The sequence below is a fragment of the Heteronotia binoei genome, chromosome 17 (assembly GCF_032191835.1).
Source record: "Heteronotia binoei isolate CCM8104 ecotype False Entrance Well chromosome 17, APGP_CSIRO_Hbin_v1, whole genome shotgun sequence".
Classification (NCBI taxonomy): domain Eukaryota; kingdom Metazoa; phylum Chordata; class Lepidosauria; order Squamata; family Gekkonidae; genus Heteronotia; species Heteronotia binoei.
In genome coordinates, this window is record NC_083239.1 from 51,718,093 (window position 1) to 51,736,123 (window position 18,031).

General features: G+C 49.4%; 1 protein-coding gene across 1 annotated transcript in view; it reads left to right on the forward strand.

Annotated features, from left to right (window-relative positions):
* Nucleotides 1-15,569, forward strand: part of PPP5C (protein phosphatase 5 catalytic subunit) — a 33,291-nt gene extending 17,722 nt beyond the window's left edge. Inside the window, exons 6-13 of the mRNA XM_060258318.1 lie at nt 2,072-2,170; nt 2,269-2,374; nt 5,666-5,808; nt 5,918-6,005; nt 7,643-7,683; nt 9,581-9,759; nt 14,368-14,449; nt 15,476-15,569. Of these exons, the coding sequence (XP_060114301.1) occupies nt 2,072-2,170; nt 2,269-2,374; nt 5,666-5,808; nt 5,918-6,005; nt 7,643-7,683; nt 9,581-9,759; nt 14,368-14,449; nt 15,476-15,538 (801 nt within the window). The 3' untranslated portion in view covers nt 15,539-15,569. The remainder of the gene's footprint in view (nt 1-2,071; nt 2,171-2,268; nt 2,375-5,665; nt 5,809-5,917; nt 6,006-7,642; nt 7,684-9,580; nt 9,760-14,367; nt 14,450-15,475) is intronic.
* The last annotated feature ends 2,462 nt before the right edge of the window (nt 15,570-18,031 follow it).

The window sequence follows — 18,031 nt, forward strand, 5'->3', positions numbered from 1 at the left end:
CAGCAAATTCCAGGTCTTCGGCTCATTATGCTTGCAGTCAGGAGCACCGAGTGGAACCTCCCCCTTTGCCCCCCCCCAGCTCATACTTTGTGATGGCCCGCTGCTTTTTTCCATGAGCCACATCAACAGCTCGAGCTTTCCTGTTAGTGTATCTTTTAACCATCACGGTTTCTGAGCAACACTTGGAATGCAAATTTTATGAGCAGGCGAAGGCTCCCTCTCTCCATATGCATGAACGTATAATGCAACCTTAAACCGTCGGCCTGTCTAGCTCTGTGTCCTCTTCGACAGCCAGCAATGGCTCTCCAGTAATGTCCCCTCTAAACTGTGAAGCCTTGTGAGCTGCAATTCTACTTAGTGAGCTACTGGCATTAAGGCTGTGAGCAGCAGCATAAATTAGTTTTGATCTGGGGTGATTATGCATGGGATAGAGAAGGCAGGCAAAGAAGTCCTTTTCTCCCTTTCTCACAGTGTAAGAATTCGTGGAAACTCAGTGAAGCTGCTGAGCAGTTGGGTTAGAACAGATAAAAGGAAGTCCTTCTTCACCCAAAGGGTGATTAACCCGTGGAATTCACTGCCACAGGAGGTGGCGGCGGCTACAAGCATAGCCAGCTTCAAGAGGGGATTGGATAAGCATATGGAGCAGAGGTCCATCAGTGGCTATTAGCCACCGCGTATTGTTGGAACTCTCTGTCTGGGGCAAGTGATGCTCTGTATTCTTGGTGCTTCGGAGCGGCAACAGTGTGAGGACTTCTAGTGTCCTGTCCCCACCGGTGGATCTCCTGAAGGCACCTGGGTTTTTTTGGTCACTGTGTGACACAGAGCGTTGGACTGGATGGGCCATTGGCCTGATCCAACATGGCTTCTCTTATGTTCTTATGTCCAGAGTAGTGATGCTCTGTATTGTTGATGTTTGTGGGGACAACAGTGGGAGGGCTTCTAGTGTCTTGTCCGCACTGATGCACCTCCTGATGGTGCCTGGGTTTTTTTGGCCCCTGTGTGACACAGAGTGTTGGACTGGATGGGCCATTGGCCTGATCCAGCATGGCTTCTCTTATGTTCTTATGTACACTGTGTTGGACTGGATGGGCCATTGGCCTGATCCAACATGGCTTCTCTTATGTTCTTATGTGACACAGAATGTTGGACTGGATGGCCTGATCCAACATGACTTCTGTTATGTTCTTATGTACAGAGTTTTGGACTGGATGGACCATTGGCCTGATCCAACATGGCTTCTCTTATGTTCTTCTGTGACGCAGAATGTTGGACTGGATGGGCCATTGGCCTGATCCAACATGGCTTCTTTTATGTTCTTCTGTGACACAGTGTTGGACTGGATGGGTCATTGGCCTGATCCAACATGGTTTCTCTTATGTACAGAGTTTTGGGCTGGATGGGCCATTGGCCTGATCCAACATGGCTTCTTTTATGTTCTTCTGTGACACAGAATGTTGGACTGGATGGGCCACTGGCCTGATCCAACTTGGCTTCTCTTATGTTCTTATGTGACACAGAATGTTGGACTGGATGGCCTGATCCAACATGACTTCTGTTATGTTCTTATGTACAGAGTTTTGGACTGGATGGACCATTGGCCTGATGCAACATGGCTTCTCTTATGTTCTTCTGTGACGCAGAATGTTGGACTGGGTGGGCCATTGGCCTGATCCAACATGGCTTCTTTTATGTTCTTCTGTGACACAGTGTTGGACTGGATGGGCCATTGGCCTGATCCAACATGGCTTCTCTTATGTACAGAGTTTTGGACTGGATGGGCCACTGGTCTGATCCAACATAGTTTCTCTTATGTTGTTATGCACAGGGTATTGGACTGGATGGGCCATTGGCCTGTTCCAACATGGCTTCTCTTATGTTCTTCTGTGACAGTGTTGGACTGGATGGGCCATTGGCCTGATCCAACATGGCTTCTTTTATGTTCTTCTGTGTCTCTTATGTGACAGAGTTTTGGACTGGATGGGCCATTGGCCTGATCCAACATGGCTTCTCTTATGTACAGAGTGTTGAACTGGATGTTATGTTCTCTCTAGCACTCCTTTTTTTATTCCAGACCGAGAAAGTAACCGTTTGTGGAGACACGCACGGCCAGTACTACGATCTCCTGAACATATTTGAACTGAACGGGCTGCCGTCGGAGACAAATCCATATGTATCCTTTCTCTGGGCTTCCTTCTAGGGTTCTGGGTTTTTGTTTGTTTTAAAAAAATCTGCCTTCTTTTCCTGAGCACTGACCCTTGCCCACTGCAGATATTTAACGGGGACTTTGTGGACCGTGGCTCCTTCTCCGTGGAAGTAATATTAACGCTCTTTGGTTTTAAGCTGCTATACCCGGATCATTTCCACCTGCTGCGCGGTAAGTTGCCCCCTTCCCTGAATGAAGATTAGATTGATCCAGGGAGGAGAAGTCTGTCAGTACTAGCCCTGGTGCCTGAGGGGAACCTCCACATTCAGAGGCACTAAAGGGGAGGTCTTGGCCTCTATGCCTTGTTGCCCTCTGGAGGAACTGGTTGGCCGTTGTGTGAGGCAGGAGGCTGGACTGGATGGACCCTCCCTGGTCTGATCCAGCAGGGCCCTTCTGATGTTCTTCTCAGGGGAAGGCCTCAGCCTCTCTGCCCTGTTGTTGGCCCTCCAGAGGAACTGGGTGGCCACTGTGTGAGACAGGAGGCTGGACTAGGTGGACCACTGGTCTGATCCAGCAGGGCTCTTTTGATGTTCTTATTAAGGCCTCAGCCTCTCTGCCCTGTTGTTGGCCCTCCAGAGGAACTGGCTGGCCACTGTGTGAGACAGGATGCTGGATGAGATGGACCATTGGTCTGACCCAGCAGGGCTCTTCTGATGCTCTTCTCAGGGGAAGGCCTCGGCCTCTCTGCCCTGTTGTTGGCCCTCCAGAGGAACTGGTTGGCCACTGTGTGAGACAGGATGCTGGATGGACCACTGCTCTGATCCAGCAGGGCTCGTCCAATGTTCTTATGTTCTTAACAGCTTGGGGAAGAGGAACAGTGGCCGTCAGCTCTGCAGGGCGGGGTGAGGTTGGTGTTGCAAAGCCAGGTGTGGGGAGGAGGAAGAAGGTGGGCTAGGAAAGAAAGAAAGTTCTGCGAGTCTTGAAGGCGCATTGCTGCATCAAAGGCAAAATGGCTGTACCCTGTTCCATCTAGCTACGTATTGCAAAATGCTAAATGTACAAAAGGAAGGAAAGGGGGCTCCTTCTCATCAGGCAATAAATCTTCCCATTTCATGCTGGAAAGGGAGATAGGCATATGGAATTACTTGGTGGGCCGTGTAGAGTAGAATAAATATAGCAGCGAGTGACCCCTCTCCTTCTAGAAGTTTGGGAGCTACTGCACCGACAGACTGGCTCAGCATTGGGCATGCCTTTGTTATTGCATTTTTAGGGGTTGCCTTCTTATTCCTTGGAAGCCAAGCGCTGGGTTGGCTCGTTTAGAGGTGCATCCCCACCCCAAGCAGCCATGTTGTGCAGGCTAGAATGGGGCCCCAGCAAACAAAAGAGGAAGCCACATCGAAAAATCAACCGGGAAAAGGCAGAAAGCTCACGGCTAAATCACTGCAAAGTATTAAACATATTTAGACACACATACACAAACTCATTGGAGAGCCAGTTTGGTGTAGTGGTTAAGTGTGCAGACTCTTATCTGAGAGAACCGGGTCTGATTCCCCATTCCTCCACTTGCAGCTGCTGGAATGGCCTTGGGTCAGCCATAGCTCTAGCAGAGGTTGTCCTTGAAAGGGCAGCTGCTGTGAGAGCCCTCTCAGCCCCACCCACCTGACAGGGTGTCTGTTGTGGGGGAGGAAGGGAAAAGAGATTGTGAGCCGCTATGAGACTCTTCCGAGTGGAGGGCGGGATATAAATCCAATACCTTCTTCTTCTTCTTCATTGACAACAATTCATCAGAAATTCTATACAAAAATACTCTTAACTGCAAACACAGTTGCACAATTCAGCACTGACCTGAGATGAATTTGACACTTAAAAGTGCCGCTCCACACTTTTAAGTGTCAATTTCATCTCAGGTCAGTATTGTATTGTGCAACTGTGTTTGCAGTTAGAGTGTTTTTGTATAGAATTTTTGATGAATTGTTGTCAGTGAGTTTTTGTATGTGTGTCTAAACACATGTCAAGAGCCCCGTGGCGCAGAGTGTTAAAGCTGCAGTCCTGCGGTCCAAACTCTGCTCACGACCTGAGTTCGATCCCCGGCGGAAGCTGGGTTTTCAGGTAGCTGGCTCAAGGCTGACTCAGCCTTCCGAGGTCGGTCAAATGATTCCCCGGCTTGCTGGGGGGAAAGTGTAGATGACTGGGGAAGACAATGGCAAACCACCCCGTAAAAAGTCTGCCGTGAAAACGTTGTGAAAGCAATGTCACCCCAGAGTCGGAAACGACTGGCGCTTGCACAGGGGACCTTTCCTTCCCTAAATACATGTAATACTTTGCAGTAATTTAGCCGTCCGCTTTCTGCTTTTCTAGAATGGGGTCCCAAGCAACGCTCCCTCTAAGCTGTGGAGTCTTGTGAGTAAAAATTCTACTTTGTGAGCTACTGGCATTACCATTGTGAGTGAACGATTTGGTGGCTGCGTGAATGAGTTTGCCCTGGGGCCGTCCTTCCTGAACTGGACAAAAAAATGTGTGAGCCAGAGGCTAAAAAAACCGTGAGCTAGCTCACGCTAACTCAGCTTAGAGGGAAAATTGGTCCCCAGTATTTTCGGCCTGTGGGCCCGTTTGGAATTCTTACCCACAGCATGTGCAGCCACAAAACGGCTGCCACAGGTTACCCTCAGTCATCGCACTGTGAAGATCCTCGAGCCGTGTGTGCGACTGCTGCCAAAGTTAACATTTTTTTAATCTGCACAGCCAATCAGAAGCCTTGCTGGGCAGAACTGTTGCCTGGCCCCACCCACTTCCTAAAGGCATGTGGCAGGCTCCAGGAAAGGCTTCGGCGTGTGCCGCGGCAGCCACGGGCACGATGTTGGGGCCCCCTGGTCTAGAAGGCACGGGGGGTTTCAGCATCCTCCCTACCGTTCCAAGCGACATTGTCAAGCATCGATATTTCTCAATAATCAAGCTTTTGTTCTTTAATCAAAAGTTGCTTTATTGTAAAACTCCACAGCTTGCCCACGTCAGACTCCTTGGAAGTAATGACATACATAGTGTTGGATAGTAACTTATAGGCGAACTTCAAAAGGATAGGTTACAGATAACTTCAAAAGGATAACATAAAGATGCAAATTGTATCAAGGGTTCAAAGGCTATTGTGTCAAGGGTTCAAAGGCTAGTATCTCTTTAGGCTAAGGAATGTCAGCTAATAAAAACATCTCCCTTTCTCACACATTCTCTGAGAACTGATAAGACTTGGCCATGTGAATCTGGGGGAGAGGCACTCTACACCGTTAATACAAGGTTACTCTAAACATCCTGGGTCCAGATGGATTTATTATGCCCCCTTTTGTTAGAAGAAAGGAGGGGGAAAGGCCAGGGTGATGCTCTGCTTTGTATCTGGCCTGTCTACTGGACACACAGAAAAATAGCATAGACGTACATAGAAATAGCTTGCTTGACAGACATGCCTTCGGTGGTACCCCTGGAAAAACATATACCTGCTCCAAGCCCCTTCCTTCCTTCCCCGCCCTCTAGGGAACCATGAAACAGACAACATGAACCAGATCTACGGGTTTGAGGGGGAGGTCAAAGCCAAGTACACGGCCCAGATGTTTGAGCTGTTCAGCGAGGTCTTTGAATGGCTGCCGCTGGCTCAGTGCATCAACAGCAAAGTCTTGGTAAGGATGTGGCGTCTGGGGAGGGGAGTGGTCCATCTGGGGATGGGTCACATGTGAGGTTCTCCTCCCTTTGTTGGCACCAACCTTGCTCTTTCCCCCCTCCCGGTAGATAATGCACGGAGGGCTCTTTAGCGAAGACGGGGTAACACTAGACGATATCAGGAAGATTGAAAGGAATCGGCAGCCTCCAGATTCGGGTATGTATTCGGGGGGGGAGGTCCTTGGGCTTGGAGGCTCCTTGAGGGCAAGGCTGCTGGGTGGGTGGGGCTGATCGTGCGCCCGCAGCAGGGCTGGCTGCTCCCCCTTTCCCCAGCTGCGCTGCCTGTACCTTTTAGCAGCAGGGTCCCCTGCCCTTTTGATCCTGCAGGCCCCTTTGGACTTCTGCCACCGTGCAGTGAGCGCAGCTACAAAATGGCTGCCACAGGAGGCGGAGCCAGCTACAAAATGGCCGCTTCCATTTTCTTTCGGTCGCGTAGTAAAGACCCTCATGCTGCGGGTGCAGCTGCTGCTAAAGCAACATTTAAAAAAAAAAAATCTATTTTTGTTTTGTGGGTTCCCCCCCCCATCAAGTCACTGCTGACTTCTGGAGGTCCCTTTAAGGGGCTTTCAAGGCAGGAGGCGTTCAGAGGTGGTTGGCCCTTGCCTGCCTCAGCGCAGTGACCCTGGACTCGCTTGGTGGTCTCCCATCCAAATACTGACCATGCTTCACTTCCATCAGGTCCGGCTAGGCTGGGCTATCCAGGTCATTGCACAAAAAAAAATAAACCTGTGCAGCCAGGGGTGGGATTCTAGCAGGAGCTCCTTTGCATATTAGGCAACACCTCCCTGATGTAGCCAATCTTCCGAGAGCTTGCAAAAAAGAGCCTTGTAAGCTCTTGGAGGACTGGCCTAGTATGCAAAGGAGCTCCTGCTAGAATTCCACCCCTGTAGCTGGGAAACCTAAAGAAGAAGCAAGAAAATATTGGATGAAATTCTATGCCTGGTTAGATAATCAAGACTTTTAAGATTCTCTGATGTGAACTTATTTTTTCTTCTTTTCCCCCCCTGTATTTTATATTATAAAATTTATCTTTACTGGAATTGTCAAAATTACTAGATAATTTTAACAAAAGGTGTATGCTATAAAATTTGAACATGGATTCTGTGCAGTTGAGACAAAATAATAGGGGACAATTTATGTAAATAAATTATTGTAGAATTAAGCTTTTTGAAAGTATTCCTATGCAAAATAATACCAGAATGTATTGTGTTTTTTTTATTTTCCCATTCCCCATCCCTGTCTTTTCTTGAAACTAATAAAACTTTTTGAAAATCCGAATTCCACCCGTTTACAGCCAGTCAGAAGCCTTGCTGGGCAAAGCCCCACCCACTTTCTGTTTTCAAAAAGTTTTATTTTGTCTCAACTGGACATAATCCATTTTCAGATTTTATAGTAAACACCTTTTGTTAAAGTTATCTAATGATTTTGACAATTCCAAGCCCCACCCACTTTCTAGAGACTCAGCAGTCGCCATGGCACGCACGGGGTACCGCCTTGGGGGGCCCCTGTTTTAGCAATAGCCTGGAGCAAAGCAAAGAAGCTGGGAGATCTTATCCCAGCAGGAGGAAGGTTGCCTGTTAAAATTTCTGCACGTCAAAGATGGAGGAGCAGAGCTTGTAGAAGAAAGGGCCAGCCGCGGACCCTGACAGATGGGTCTGGGAAGGAAGCATGAGGTGAACAACGCATTGTTCAGCCTCTTGAGAGCCGGGGGGGCAGTATTGGGAGGCAGGCCCTGCATCCACCACAAGGCCCCTTTTCGCCTTTTAATCAGACCTTTCCCCTTCCCATCAATAGGTCCCATGTGTGACTTGCTCTGGTCGGATCCTCAGCCCCAGGTAGGTCTTGTTGCGCTCACCTGGGTTCTCAGATGGTTCTGGGTCAGCCACTTGGCACTGTCTCTATTCTGGGTGCCCCTCCCCCCCCCCCCCGTTTGGTTGCATACGTTGAACATATATGAACATCTGAAGCTGAATCAGACCCTCGGTCCATCAAGGTCAGTCTTGTCTACTCAGACTGGCAGCAGCTCTCCAGGGTCTCCAGCAGAGGTTCTTCACGCCTGCTTGCCTGGACCCTTTTTTGTTGGAGATGCCGGGGATTGAACCTGGGACCTTCTGCTTACCAAGCAGATGCTCTACCACTGAGCCACCTCCCTCCCCAACATATATGAACATCTGAAGCTGCCTTCTACCGAATCAGACCCTCGGTCCATCAAAGTCAGCCTTGTCTACTCAGACTGGCTGTGACTCTCCAGGGCCTCCAGCAGAGGTTCTTCACGCCTACTTACCTGGACCCTTTTTAGTTGGAGTTGCCGGGGATTGAACCTGGGACCTTCTGCTTACTAAGCAGATGCTCTTCCACTGAGCCACCGCCCCTCCCTAACACTTATGAGACTCTCCAGGGTCTCCAGCTGAGGTTTTTCACACCTACTTGCCTGGACCCTTTTTAGTGGGAGATGCCGGGGATTGAATCTGGGATCTTCTGCTTACCGAGCAGATGCTCTTCCACTGAGCCACCGCCCCTCACCTGACTGGCGGTGGCTTCCCAGGGTCTCAAGCTGAGATTTTTTCAGGTCTACTTGCCTGGACCTTTTTCAGTTGGAGATGCCGGGGATTGAACCTGGGACCTTCTGCTTACCGAGCAGATGCTCTTCCACTGAGCCACCGTCCCTCCATCTGTTGGCCTGAGACAGGTCTTCCTCCCATTCTGGGGCTACTCTAGTTGTGGGGCTCCTTCTTCAGTCAGCCCTCTGAACTGTAAAAACCTGACTCTAGAAGAAATACCCCTTCCCAAAGCCCTGTGTGCAATTCATGCCTTGTTTGGTTGCTAGCAGAACAGATGCTCTGCCAGAAATTACTTCCAAGGAGAAACCATTCCAAGCTGGCTCTGGCAGAAGAGCCAGACCACATCCTGCTGTGGGTAACCAGAACACAAACCCTGGTGGCCTCAGTTTGGGGAGGTGTTTGGTGTCGTGGTGAAGTGTGCGGACTCTTATCTGGGAGAACCAGACTTGATTCCCCACTTCTCCACTTGCAGCTGCTGGAATGGCCTTGGGTCAGCCAGAGCACTCGCAGAGCTGTCCTTGAAAGGGGCAGCTGCTGTGAGAGCCCTCTCAGCCCCACCCACCTCACGGGGTGTCTGTTGTGGGGAAGGAAGGAAAGGAGATTGTGAAGCACTCTGAGACTCTGTCCTTGAAAGGGCAGCTGCTGTGAGAGCCCTCTCAGCCCCACCCACCTCACGGGGTGTCTGTTGTGGGGGAGGAAGGGAAAGGAGATGTGACCGCTCTGAGATTCAGAGTATAGGGTGGGATATAGGTCCAGTATCATCATCATCTTTTTTCCCCTCCGGGGATGGTGGTGGTGGATATACAAGCAGAAGATGCAGGAAGCTACTTACAAAGTTGTTCAGCCCAGGAACACTTTCCTGTGTCATTTCCCACTTTCCAAAACCCTGGGTGGCGGAAAGGGCTTTATTTGATGGATTGCAAACACTCAGGAGCTGTGTTTCTTGCTTATTGAGCTCATGGCAGCTTACAATATAAATAGAACGCGTAAGGATACATGGAGACAGAATTTAAAGGCACAGTTTGGAACTGCTTTGGTCAAATGCAGCCCTCGATCAAAGGTGCGAATGCCGCTGGAGCTGTTGTGCATGGCCGGGCAAGGAAAGCAGCTTCCACTGTCTGATTTTTGATACCCTGACCGGACCTTGTTCTCCTCATTCCTCTTTCTCCAGAACGGCCGGTCGGTTAGCAAGCGCGGCGTGAGCTGCCAGTTTGGGCCGGACGTCACCAAGAGCTTCCTGGAGCGGAACAAGTTAGACTACATCATCCGCAGCCACGAGGTCAAGCCGGAGGGGTACGAGGTGGCCCACGATGGCAAGTGCGTCACCGTCTTCTCAGCCCCCAACTACTGGTGAGTAGGTGTGCGCTGCAAGGTTGCGTGCCGCATACGTGTCAAGTGCTGGATTGGGAAGAAGAAGAAGATGAAGAAGATATTGGATTTATTTATTTATTTATATTTATACTTATATCCCGCCCTTCCCACCAAGTGGCTCAGGGCGGCTTACAACATTTTAATTCACATAAATTCAGCTTAAAAACATTTACATAACAAAGTTAAAACCATAAGTAATAAGACAAAAAATAAGAATAAAAGGCAGCGGTCCATAAATGCATTTTTAGTTCTATCCAGAAGATATTCTCATTGTCAGTTAGTTGTTATAGGCCTGCCGGAAGAGGGCTGTCTTACAGGCCCTGCGGAACTGCCCTAGGTCCCGCAGGGCCCGCACCTCTTATATCCCGCCCTCCACCCCGAAGAGTCTCAGAGCGGCTCACAATCTCCTTTACCTTCCTCCCCCACAACAGACCCCCTGTGAGGTGGGTGGAGCTGGAGAGGGCTCTCACAGCAGCTGCCCTTTCAAGGACAACCTCTGCCAGAGCTGTGGCTGACCCAAGGCCATTCCAGCAGGTGCAAGAGGAGGAGTGGGGAATCAAACCCGGTTCTCCCAGATAAGAGTCCGCACACTTAACCACTACACCAAACTGGCTAGGAGCTGCCCTCCTTTGCTTGAGAGGGCTCGGTCATTTCAGGGTTTCTCTTTTTTAGCTTGCTGTCATTCCTTGCGGGGAGCAGAGGTGTAAAGAGGGCTCTTACGCCATCTTGAGCTGTGGGCACAGCACCGCACATGATCAAACTCTCCTCTGTGCACGCACACGCCGAATTCCTTACCCGTGGGGAAACGAGCATATCAAAAGCAAAAGGGACGCTGGGATCTCTTCCCCACGATCTCTAGCTCGCTTCCTGCGAGGATCTGGCCGTTCGTTTGTGCAGCTTGAAGTGGTGCAGCCTAGACAAGGCTGCTCTACTGCCCATGAGCCCTCGTCTAAAAGATTTCTCTTTCCAGAATGTTAACATGATTCCAGGTTTGTCTGGTAGCTGTTCACCTGAGACCACTCTCAGTGTATGGATGTCCTCCTGTTCTGAGATACTTTTTGGTTTTTTGTTTCATTTGGCATTCTCTCAATGATTTCCCCTTTCTTGATCTACGTTCTTATGGTGTTTTTTTTAACCCTGCTTTTAATGGTGTTTTTAACCCTGCTTTTTATGATGTTCTTATACCTGCTTTTATGGTGTTTTTAACCCCGCTTTTTATGGTGTATTTAACCCTTAACGCTTTAAACTCTTTATGTTTTAATGATGTATGCTTGGAAGGGGTTTTAATCCTGCTTTTTATGGTGTTCTCATACCTGCTTTTATGGTGTTTTTAACCCCGCTTTTTATGGTGTATTTAACCCTTAACGCTTTAAACTCTTTTTATGTTTTAATGATGTATGCTTGGAAGGGGTTTTAATCCTGCTTTTTATGATGTTCTTATACCTGCTTTTATGGTGTTTTTAACCCCGCTTTTTATGGTGTATTTAACCCTTAACGCTTTAAACTCTTTATGTTTTAATGATGTATGCTTGGAAGGGATTTTAACCCTGCTTTTTATGGTGTTCTCATACCTGCTTTTATGGTGTTTTTAACCCCGCTTTTTATGGTGTATTTAACCCTTAACGCTTTAAACTCTTTTTATGTTTTAATGATGTATGCTTGGAAGGGGTTTTAATCCTGCTTTTTATGGGTTTCTTATACCTGCTCTTATGGTGTTTTTAACACTGCTTTTTATGGTGTATTTAACCCTTAACGCTTTAAATTCTTTATGTTTTAATGATGTATATTTGGAAGGGTTGTTAACCCTGCTTTTAATGATATTTTTATACCTGCTTCTATGGTGTTTTTAACCTACTTTTTATGGTGTATTTAACCTTTCATGCTTGAAACTCTTCTTATGTTTTAATGATATGTGTTTGGAAGGGAGGGGTTAATTTTGGAGGTTTAAAGATATGATTTTTACTGTATTCATTTTAAATCGTTTGTTGCAAGTACAGAAAGGCACAGTTCAGATTTTGTAAAATAAGCAACTGGCGTCTTTGACATTCTGTAAAGAGCCCGTGGGATTACTAACCCACTGAAAGAACCAATTTGGTGTAGCAGTTAAGTGTGTGGACTCTTATCTGGGAGAACCGGGTTTGATTTCCCACTCCTCCACTTGCAGCTGCTGAAACGGCCTTGGGTCAGCCATAGCTTGAAAGGACAGCTGCTGTGAGAGTCCTCTCAGCCCCACCCACCTCACAGATTTTCAGTTGTGGTGGAGGAAGATAAAGGAGATTGTGAGCCGCTCTGAGACTCTGAAATTGGGAGTGGAAGGCGGTATATAAATCCAGTATCATCACCATCGTCATCATCACCACCACCACCTCCTCCTCCTCCAACTGAGCGGGGGGGTGGGGGTGGGCGGTGTTTGTGACTTTCTCACAGGTGGAGTGTGCAGCCAGGAGGGGAGAGGATGCCAAAAAAGAAGAGGTTTTACGAAGGCCTGTCGCAAATTTGGGTTTTCCTTTGCATGATGTGAGAAACAGCTATGAAGTACAGTTTGTTGCTCAGTAGTTCCATGGATTTGTAAATGCTGAAGACGAAACATAGAAACATATCCAGGGTAATTTTATTTAATGTGTTGATACGATTTATGGTCCATTTTTCCCACCAGGACTGAAGGTGGATTCCTCAGTCTTCTTTCAGCTTGGTTCGACTCTCTTACCCCAATCTGTGGATGACACAGAGTGTCAGTACAATTAGCAGGACGAGGAATTCAATAAACAGTGCAAGAGGCAGGGCTTCTTTGTAGCAGGAACTCCTTTGCCTGTTAGGCCACACCCCCCTCATGTAGCCAGTCTTCCTGGAGCTTACAGGGCTCTTAGCACAGGGCCTTCTGTAAACACTTGGAGGATTGGCTACATCAGGGGTGTGTGGCCTAATAGGCAAAGGAGTTCCTGCTACAAAAAAAAGCACTGGCAAGAGGATCTGGATTGTAGAAATCTGGAACCAGCCAGAAATCTGTAGACAGAACTGAAGCAAAGCGTAATTAACATGACACATTAAGCGATGCAAAAATTGCATAGTAGGATTCTACTTAGAGCAAAGCTATGCATAGTAGTATAGACCGCAGTCCCTGAATTGAGCCCAGTAAAATGTAAGAGTCTGTCATCAGCTAGTTTGGTGTGGTGTGGTGTAGTGTCGTTTGGTGTAGTGCAGACTCTTATCTGGGAAAACCGGGTTTGATTCTCCATTCTTCCACTTGCAGCTGCTGGAATGTCCTTGGGTCAGCCATAGCTATTACAGGAGTTGTCCTCGAAAGGGCAGCTGCTGGGAGAGCTCTCTCAGCCCCACCCACCTCACAGGGTGTCTTTTGTGGGGGGGGAAGGGAAAGGAGATTGTAGGCCTCTCTGAGACTCTGTTCTTGAAAGGGCAGCTGCTGGGAGAGCTCTCTCAGCCCCACCCACCTCACAGGGTGTCTGTTGTGTGGGAGGAAGGGAAAGGAGATTGTGAGCCGTTCTGAGACTCTGTCCTTGAAAGGGCAGCTGCTGGGAGAGCTCTCTCAGCCCCACCCACCTCACAGGGTGTCTGTTGTGTGGGAGGAAGGGAAAGGAGATTGTGAGCTGTTCTGTCCTTGAAAGGGCAGCTGCTGGGAGAGCTCTCTCAGCTCCACCCACATCACAGGGTGTCTGTTGTGGGGGAGGAAGGGAAAGAAGATTGTAGGCCACACTGAGACTCTGTCCTTGAAAGGGCAGCTTCTGGGAGAGCTCTCTCAGCCCCACTTGCCTCACAGGGTGTCTGTTGTTTGGAAGGAAGGGAAAGGAGATTGTAGGCCACTCTGAGACTCTGTTCTTGAAAGGGCAGCTGCTGGGAGAGCTCTCTCAGCCCCACCCACCTCACAGGGTGTCTGTTGTGTGGGAGGAAGGGAAAGGAGATTGTGAGCTGTTCTGTCCTTGAAAGGGCAGCTGCTGGGAGAGCTCTCTCAGCTCCACCCACATCACAGGGTGTCTGTTGTGGGGGAGGAAGGGAAAGAAGATTGTAGGCCACACTGAGACTCTGTCCTTGAAAGGGCAGCTTCTGGGAGAGCTCTCTCAGCCCCACTTGCCTCACAGGGTGTCTGTTGTTTGGAAGGAAGGGAAAGGAGATTGTAGGCCACTCTGAGACTCTGTTCTTGAAAGGGCAGCTTCTGGGAGAGCTCTCTCAGCCTCACCCACCTCACAGGGTGTCTGTTGTGGGGGAGGAAGGGAAAGGAGATTGTGAGCCGCTCTGAGACTGTCCTTGAAAGGACAGTGTCTGGGAAAGCCCTCTCAGCCTTACCCACCCCACAGGGTGTCTGTTGTGGGGGAGGAAGATATAGGAGATTGTAAGCCGCTCTGAGTCTCTGCAATCTGCAATTCTTCTTCTATGTTGAAGGAGGAGGAAGAAGACAATAGCAGGGGGTTACTCTGTGAACAGGTCCTGAAAAACAGGGAAGTTTGAGAACCTCTCAGTCCCCCCCCCAAATGCCCTTCTTGTTGCTTCCATTCCCCCCCCCCCCTGCCCCTCTTTCCAGGCTTGAGAAATGCTGTTCTCTAACCGCCTCTTTCCAACCCTTTTCTTTCCCAGCGATCAGATGGGCAATAAAGGTTCCTACATCCACTTGAAAGGCTCAGACCTGCGGCCAGAATTCCACCAGTTCACAGCAGTGGTGAGTCAACTCTTCTCCCTCGGGTGGGGGGCGCCCGGCAGCTGTGACCCCCCCCCCCCGACCTGTGCGGTTCTCCTTTCCGCTCTTAATTTGGCTTTTCCGTTCCTCTGCTGCCGCCGCCTTGCTCACCTTTTTCCCCAATTAACATTCTTATTGACCTTTCTTTAACCACGATTCAACAGTCCTTTATACCTTGAAAGTGACAGAACAGAGGATTTAGTATAGCAACAGGCACGCATGTCTAACTTAGCCATCAAAGTGTGCGGTATTTTGTGTAAACAGTAGGGTGAAAATAATTTTGAATTGCTTAGCGTAGCTTCAAATCTACCTAGAAAATAGTAAAGTAACTTAAAAGATACATATTTCCTAAAAGTATATTAATGATTGGGTACATAAGATCACTAGGTATAACCTCCTGTCGAGTTAAAAAAGGTAACTATTGGGAACCAAGGGATTGCAATCTTTTTCTCATAAGACGGCAAAGAAGAAGCGTTATAACAACCAAAGGCAATTTTACTATAAATAAAACGTTCCCAAATTTTGTCATGCCAATTGTCGAGTGTAGGCATGCCTTCTTCCTTCCCTTTTTTTTTTTGGCAATGAAAGAACAACCATTTCTTTTTCCGTTTCGGTCGATATTTTTAGTATTCTGATGGTTTAATGATATGAATGTTTATCTGTTTTAGATGTATTTAAATGGTTTAAATGGTTTTAGATGTATTTAAATGGTTTAAATGGTTTTAGATGTATTTAAATGGTTTAAATGGTTTTAGATGTATTTAAATGGTATGAATATGAATATGTGTGTTTGATGTGTTGGTATGTTTGTGGAAGAGCACCTCATTTCGTTGCTCTCTTTTTTGTGGAGAACAATGACAATAAATTTATCTATCTATCTATCTATACAGCCTCTGGCACGTTAGGAATCTTTCTCGAGAGCGCGATCTCTGTTTTCTCAATGACCTGGGCGAGGCCTGCTCTTGATGCGGCCGCTGCTAACTCAGCCTCCTCTTCTCCTTTCCCCAGCCTCATCCAAATGTCAAGCCAATGATGTATGCCAACTCACTGCTCCAGCTGGGGATGATGTAAGCTGCCCTTCGGCCCCCCCTCCGGCCCGACCGGGACCCCCTCCCCACATCTCCTCCTCCCTGCCTGGAGACCTGCCTACGCGGCAACAACAACCTTTCTGTTTCGTTTTTTTTTGCGGGGGGTGGTGGTGGGGGGTTGTATTATTATTATTTTTTTAAAGATTTCTTCCGACATCAGCAGCCTTCACTATACCAAGCGGGGGTTGTTTTTGGCAGGGAGGGGCGGGTGGGGGGGGTAGGCCCCGAGCATCTTCTCGAGGGGGGGGGCGTTGCTAAGGACCGCACACCTGTGTTCACGGGGCCCTGGCCCAAAGGCAGGTGTCCACAACCTGCGGCGCTGACCCCTCTCTTTTACGTTCCGACATTGCGCAGATGAGACAAAGGCAGCCGCGTGTTAGAAATGACTGGTTTCTTTTTTTTTTTTTAATATATTGGAAGATTGTATTTATTCCCCATCTTCTCAGATTCCCCTCCACCCTCCTTTCTTCCCAGAGCTCGTTCCAGCTTGGCTAGACTCTCCCCTCCCCGCCCCACTTCCGGGTTTGCAGTCTAGGAAGAAAGCGGGAGGGGGGGTAGGAGAGACATGGTGGCACAGCGTCCCTCACCTCTCCCTCCACACACAGCGGGGAAATACCGTTTGGGGGGAAACGGCAAAGCGTGGTGGTGTCGGGGCGGGGGGGCAGAGTTCCACAGAACTGCGTCCCAAGCGCCGCGGGCATCTCTGTTGGCGGCAGAGTGTCCGAGCACCACACAGTTCGCCGAGACAGAAGGCTGGAAACAGGCCGAAGTGGGAAGCGGATGTCCACTGAAGCCCGCGTTCCCCCCCCCCCCCCCCGCCTTCAAAACAGTGCTGCTGATTTGCAGCAGAGCTTTGTACAGGGGCTCTTTCGGCGGCAAGGAAGAGAAGATTCTTGTGCCCCGCCAGCTCTCTCCCCTCCACCTCTGGGACGTCTTTCTTGCCCTCTGCTGAAGTGACCAAGCCTGAATGCTCCGGGCCGGTCCTGGTATTATGTCCTGGGGTGGGTCAGGGAAGCTGGGGAGGGGGAGACACGAGTACAGCTGGCCCTTCGCTGCCCTCATCTGTGCAGAGGAAGGCCTGGTGGGGGGCGGGATAGGGGGCCGTCCGCTCCGTGGGCCGGATTGGGCTCCTTCCTGGCTTCTCTGGCAGGAGATCTGCCTGCGGTCCGAGGAAGGTGCCTTTTTTCCAGGGGGGAGAAAGCGCTGTGTTGGGGTGGGAAGAGAGAGAAAGGAACTCCCTTGAAGAGTCTGGAGAGTGTGGGGTTGAGGGGATCTCTTCAGGGACATCCGCTGTCGAATCCAGGGTGAGGGGCACTCTGGGAAGAGGGGACGTGGTCCCAGGGCTGGCTTGGGGGGGCCGTTCTCTGGGTCCAAGATCGGCTCTTTTGGGGGGATGTCGGACGCTGCGTGGTCTTCAAACTGTACCGGGAGAAGGAATCTGCTGCTGGACTTCCCAGGCCCTTCCCTTCCCCAGTCCTCTTTCTGCTGAAATTATGGGGGTGGGGAGGGGGAATCCCCAGTCTCGATGGGCTGTGGAAGCCATTGTTGCTTTTTCAAACCCCCCCCCCCTTCTCTGCCACCCTCAAACCCTCCCGTTCTCATTCCCGCTCTGGGAAGGAGTTGCCCTTTCGGCTTCTCCGAATCGATTTCGTCTCTTTGGCCGCAGAAGAGAAACCAGCAGCTTCCCCCCCCCTCCCTCCCCCGCCCGGCACTTTGGCTGTCTCCCCGTCGCTGACCATGGAGGGTTTTTATACATCCAGGATTTCTTTCCCATCCGCACCCTCCTACCTACTGAGCTATTTTACTGTCTGTAATTTAAAAAAAAAGAAAAGAAAAAAGATGTTAAAATAAAGTAACTATTGAAAGACCTGCCGGCTGGGCCTGAATCTTCCTTCCGATTTGGGGCATCTTCTCCGGGCTCCACAGGTGGTCTTTAGGCCTTCCCATAGAACCAGTTTGGTGTAGTGCTTAAGTGTGCGGACTCTTATCTGGGAGAACAGGGTTTGCTTCCCCACTCTGCTACTTGCACCTGCTGGAAGGGCCTTGGGTCAGCCATAGCTCTTGCAGGGGTTGTCCTTGAAAGGGCAGCTGCTGTGAGAGCCCTCTTGGCCCCACCTACCTCACAGGGTGTCTTGTGGGGGGGGAGAAGATATAGGAGATTGTAAGCCACTCAGACTCTGATTCTGAGAGAAGGATGGGGTATAAATCTGCAGTCGTCTTCTTCATGACCACCTTTTTTTATTTCTTGTGGTGGTGGTGGGATGATGAGATTTTTTTGTGCTTTTCTCCAGGTCATCTGGGGAATGGAAGCAAGAGTGAAGGAATTTTCAGGGGGCTCCCCCCCAATAATTCAGATTGCTTCTTTGTCCCAACATTACGTCATCTCCACGCTGGCAGGTGCCAAAGAACTGGGGAGAGGGTGGCACAAAGCAAAATATCTCTAAAGAAAGGGTGCATTGCTGGCTTTGAGAGCCAT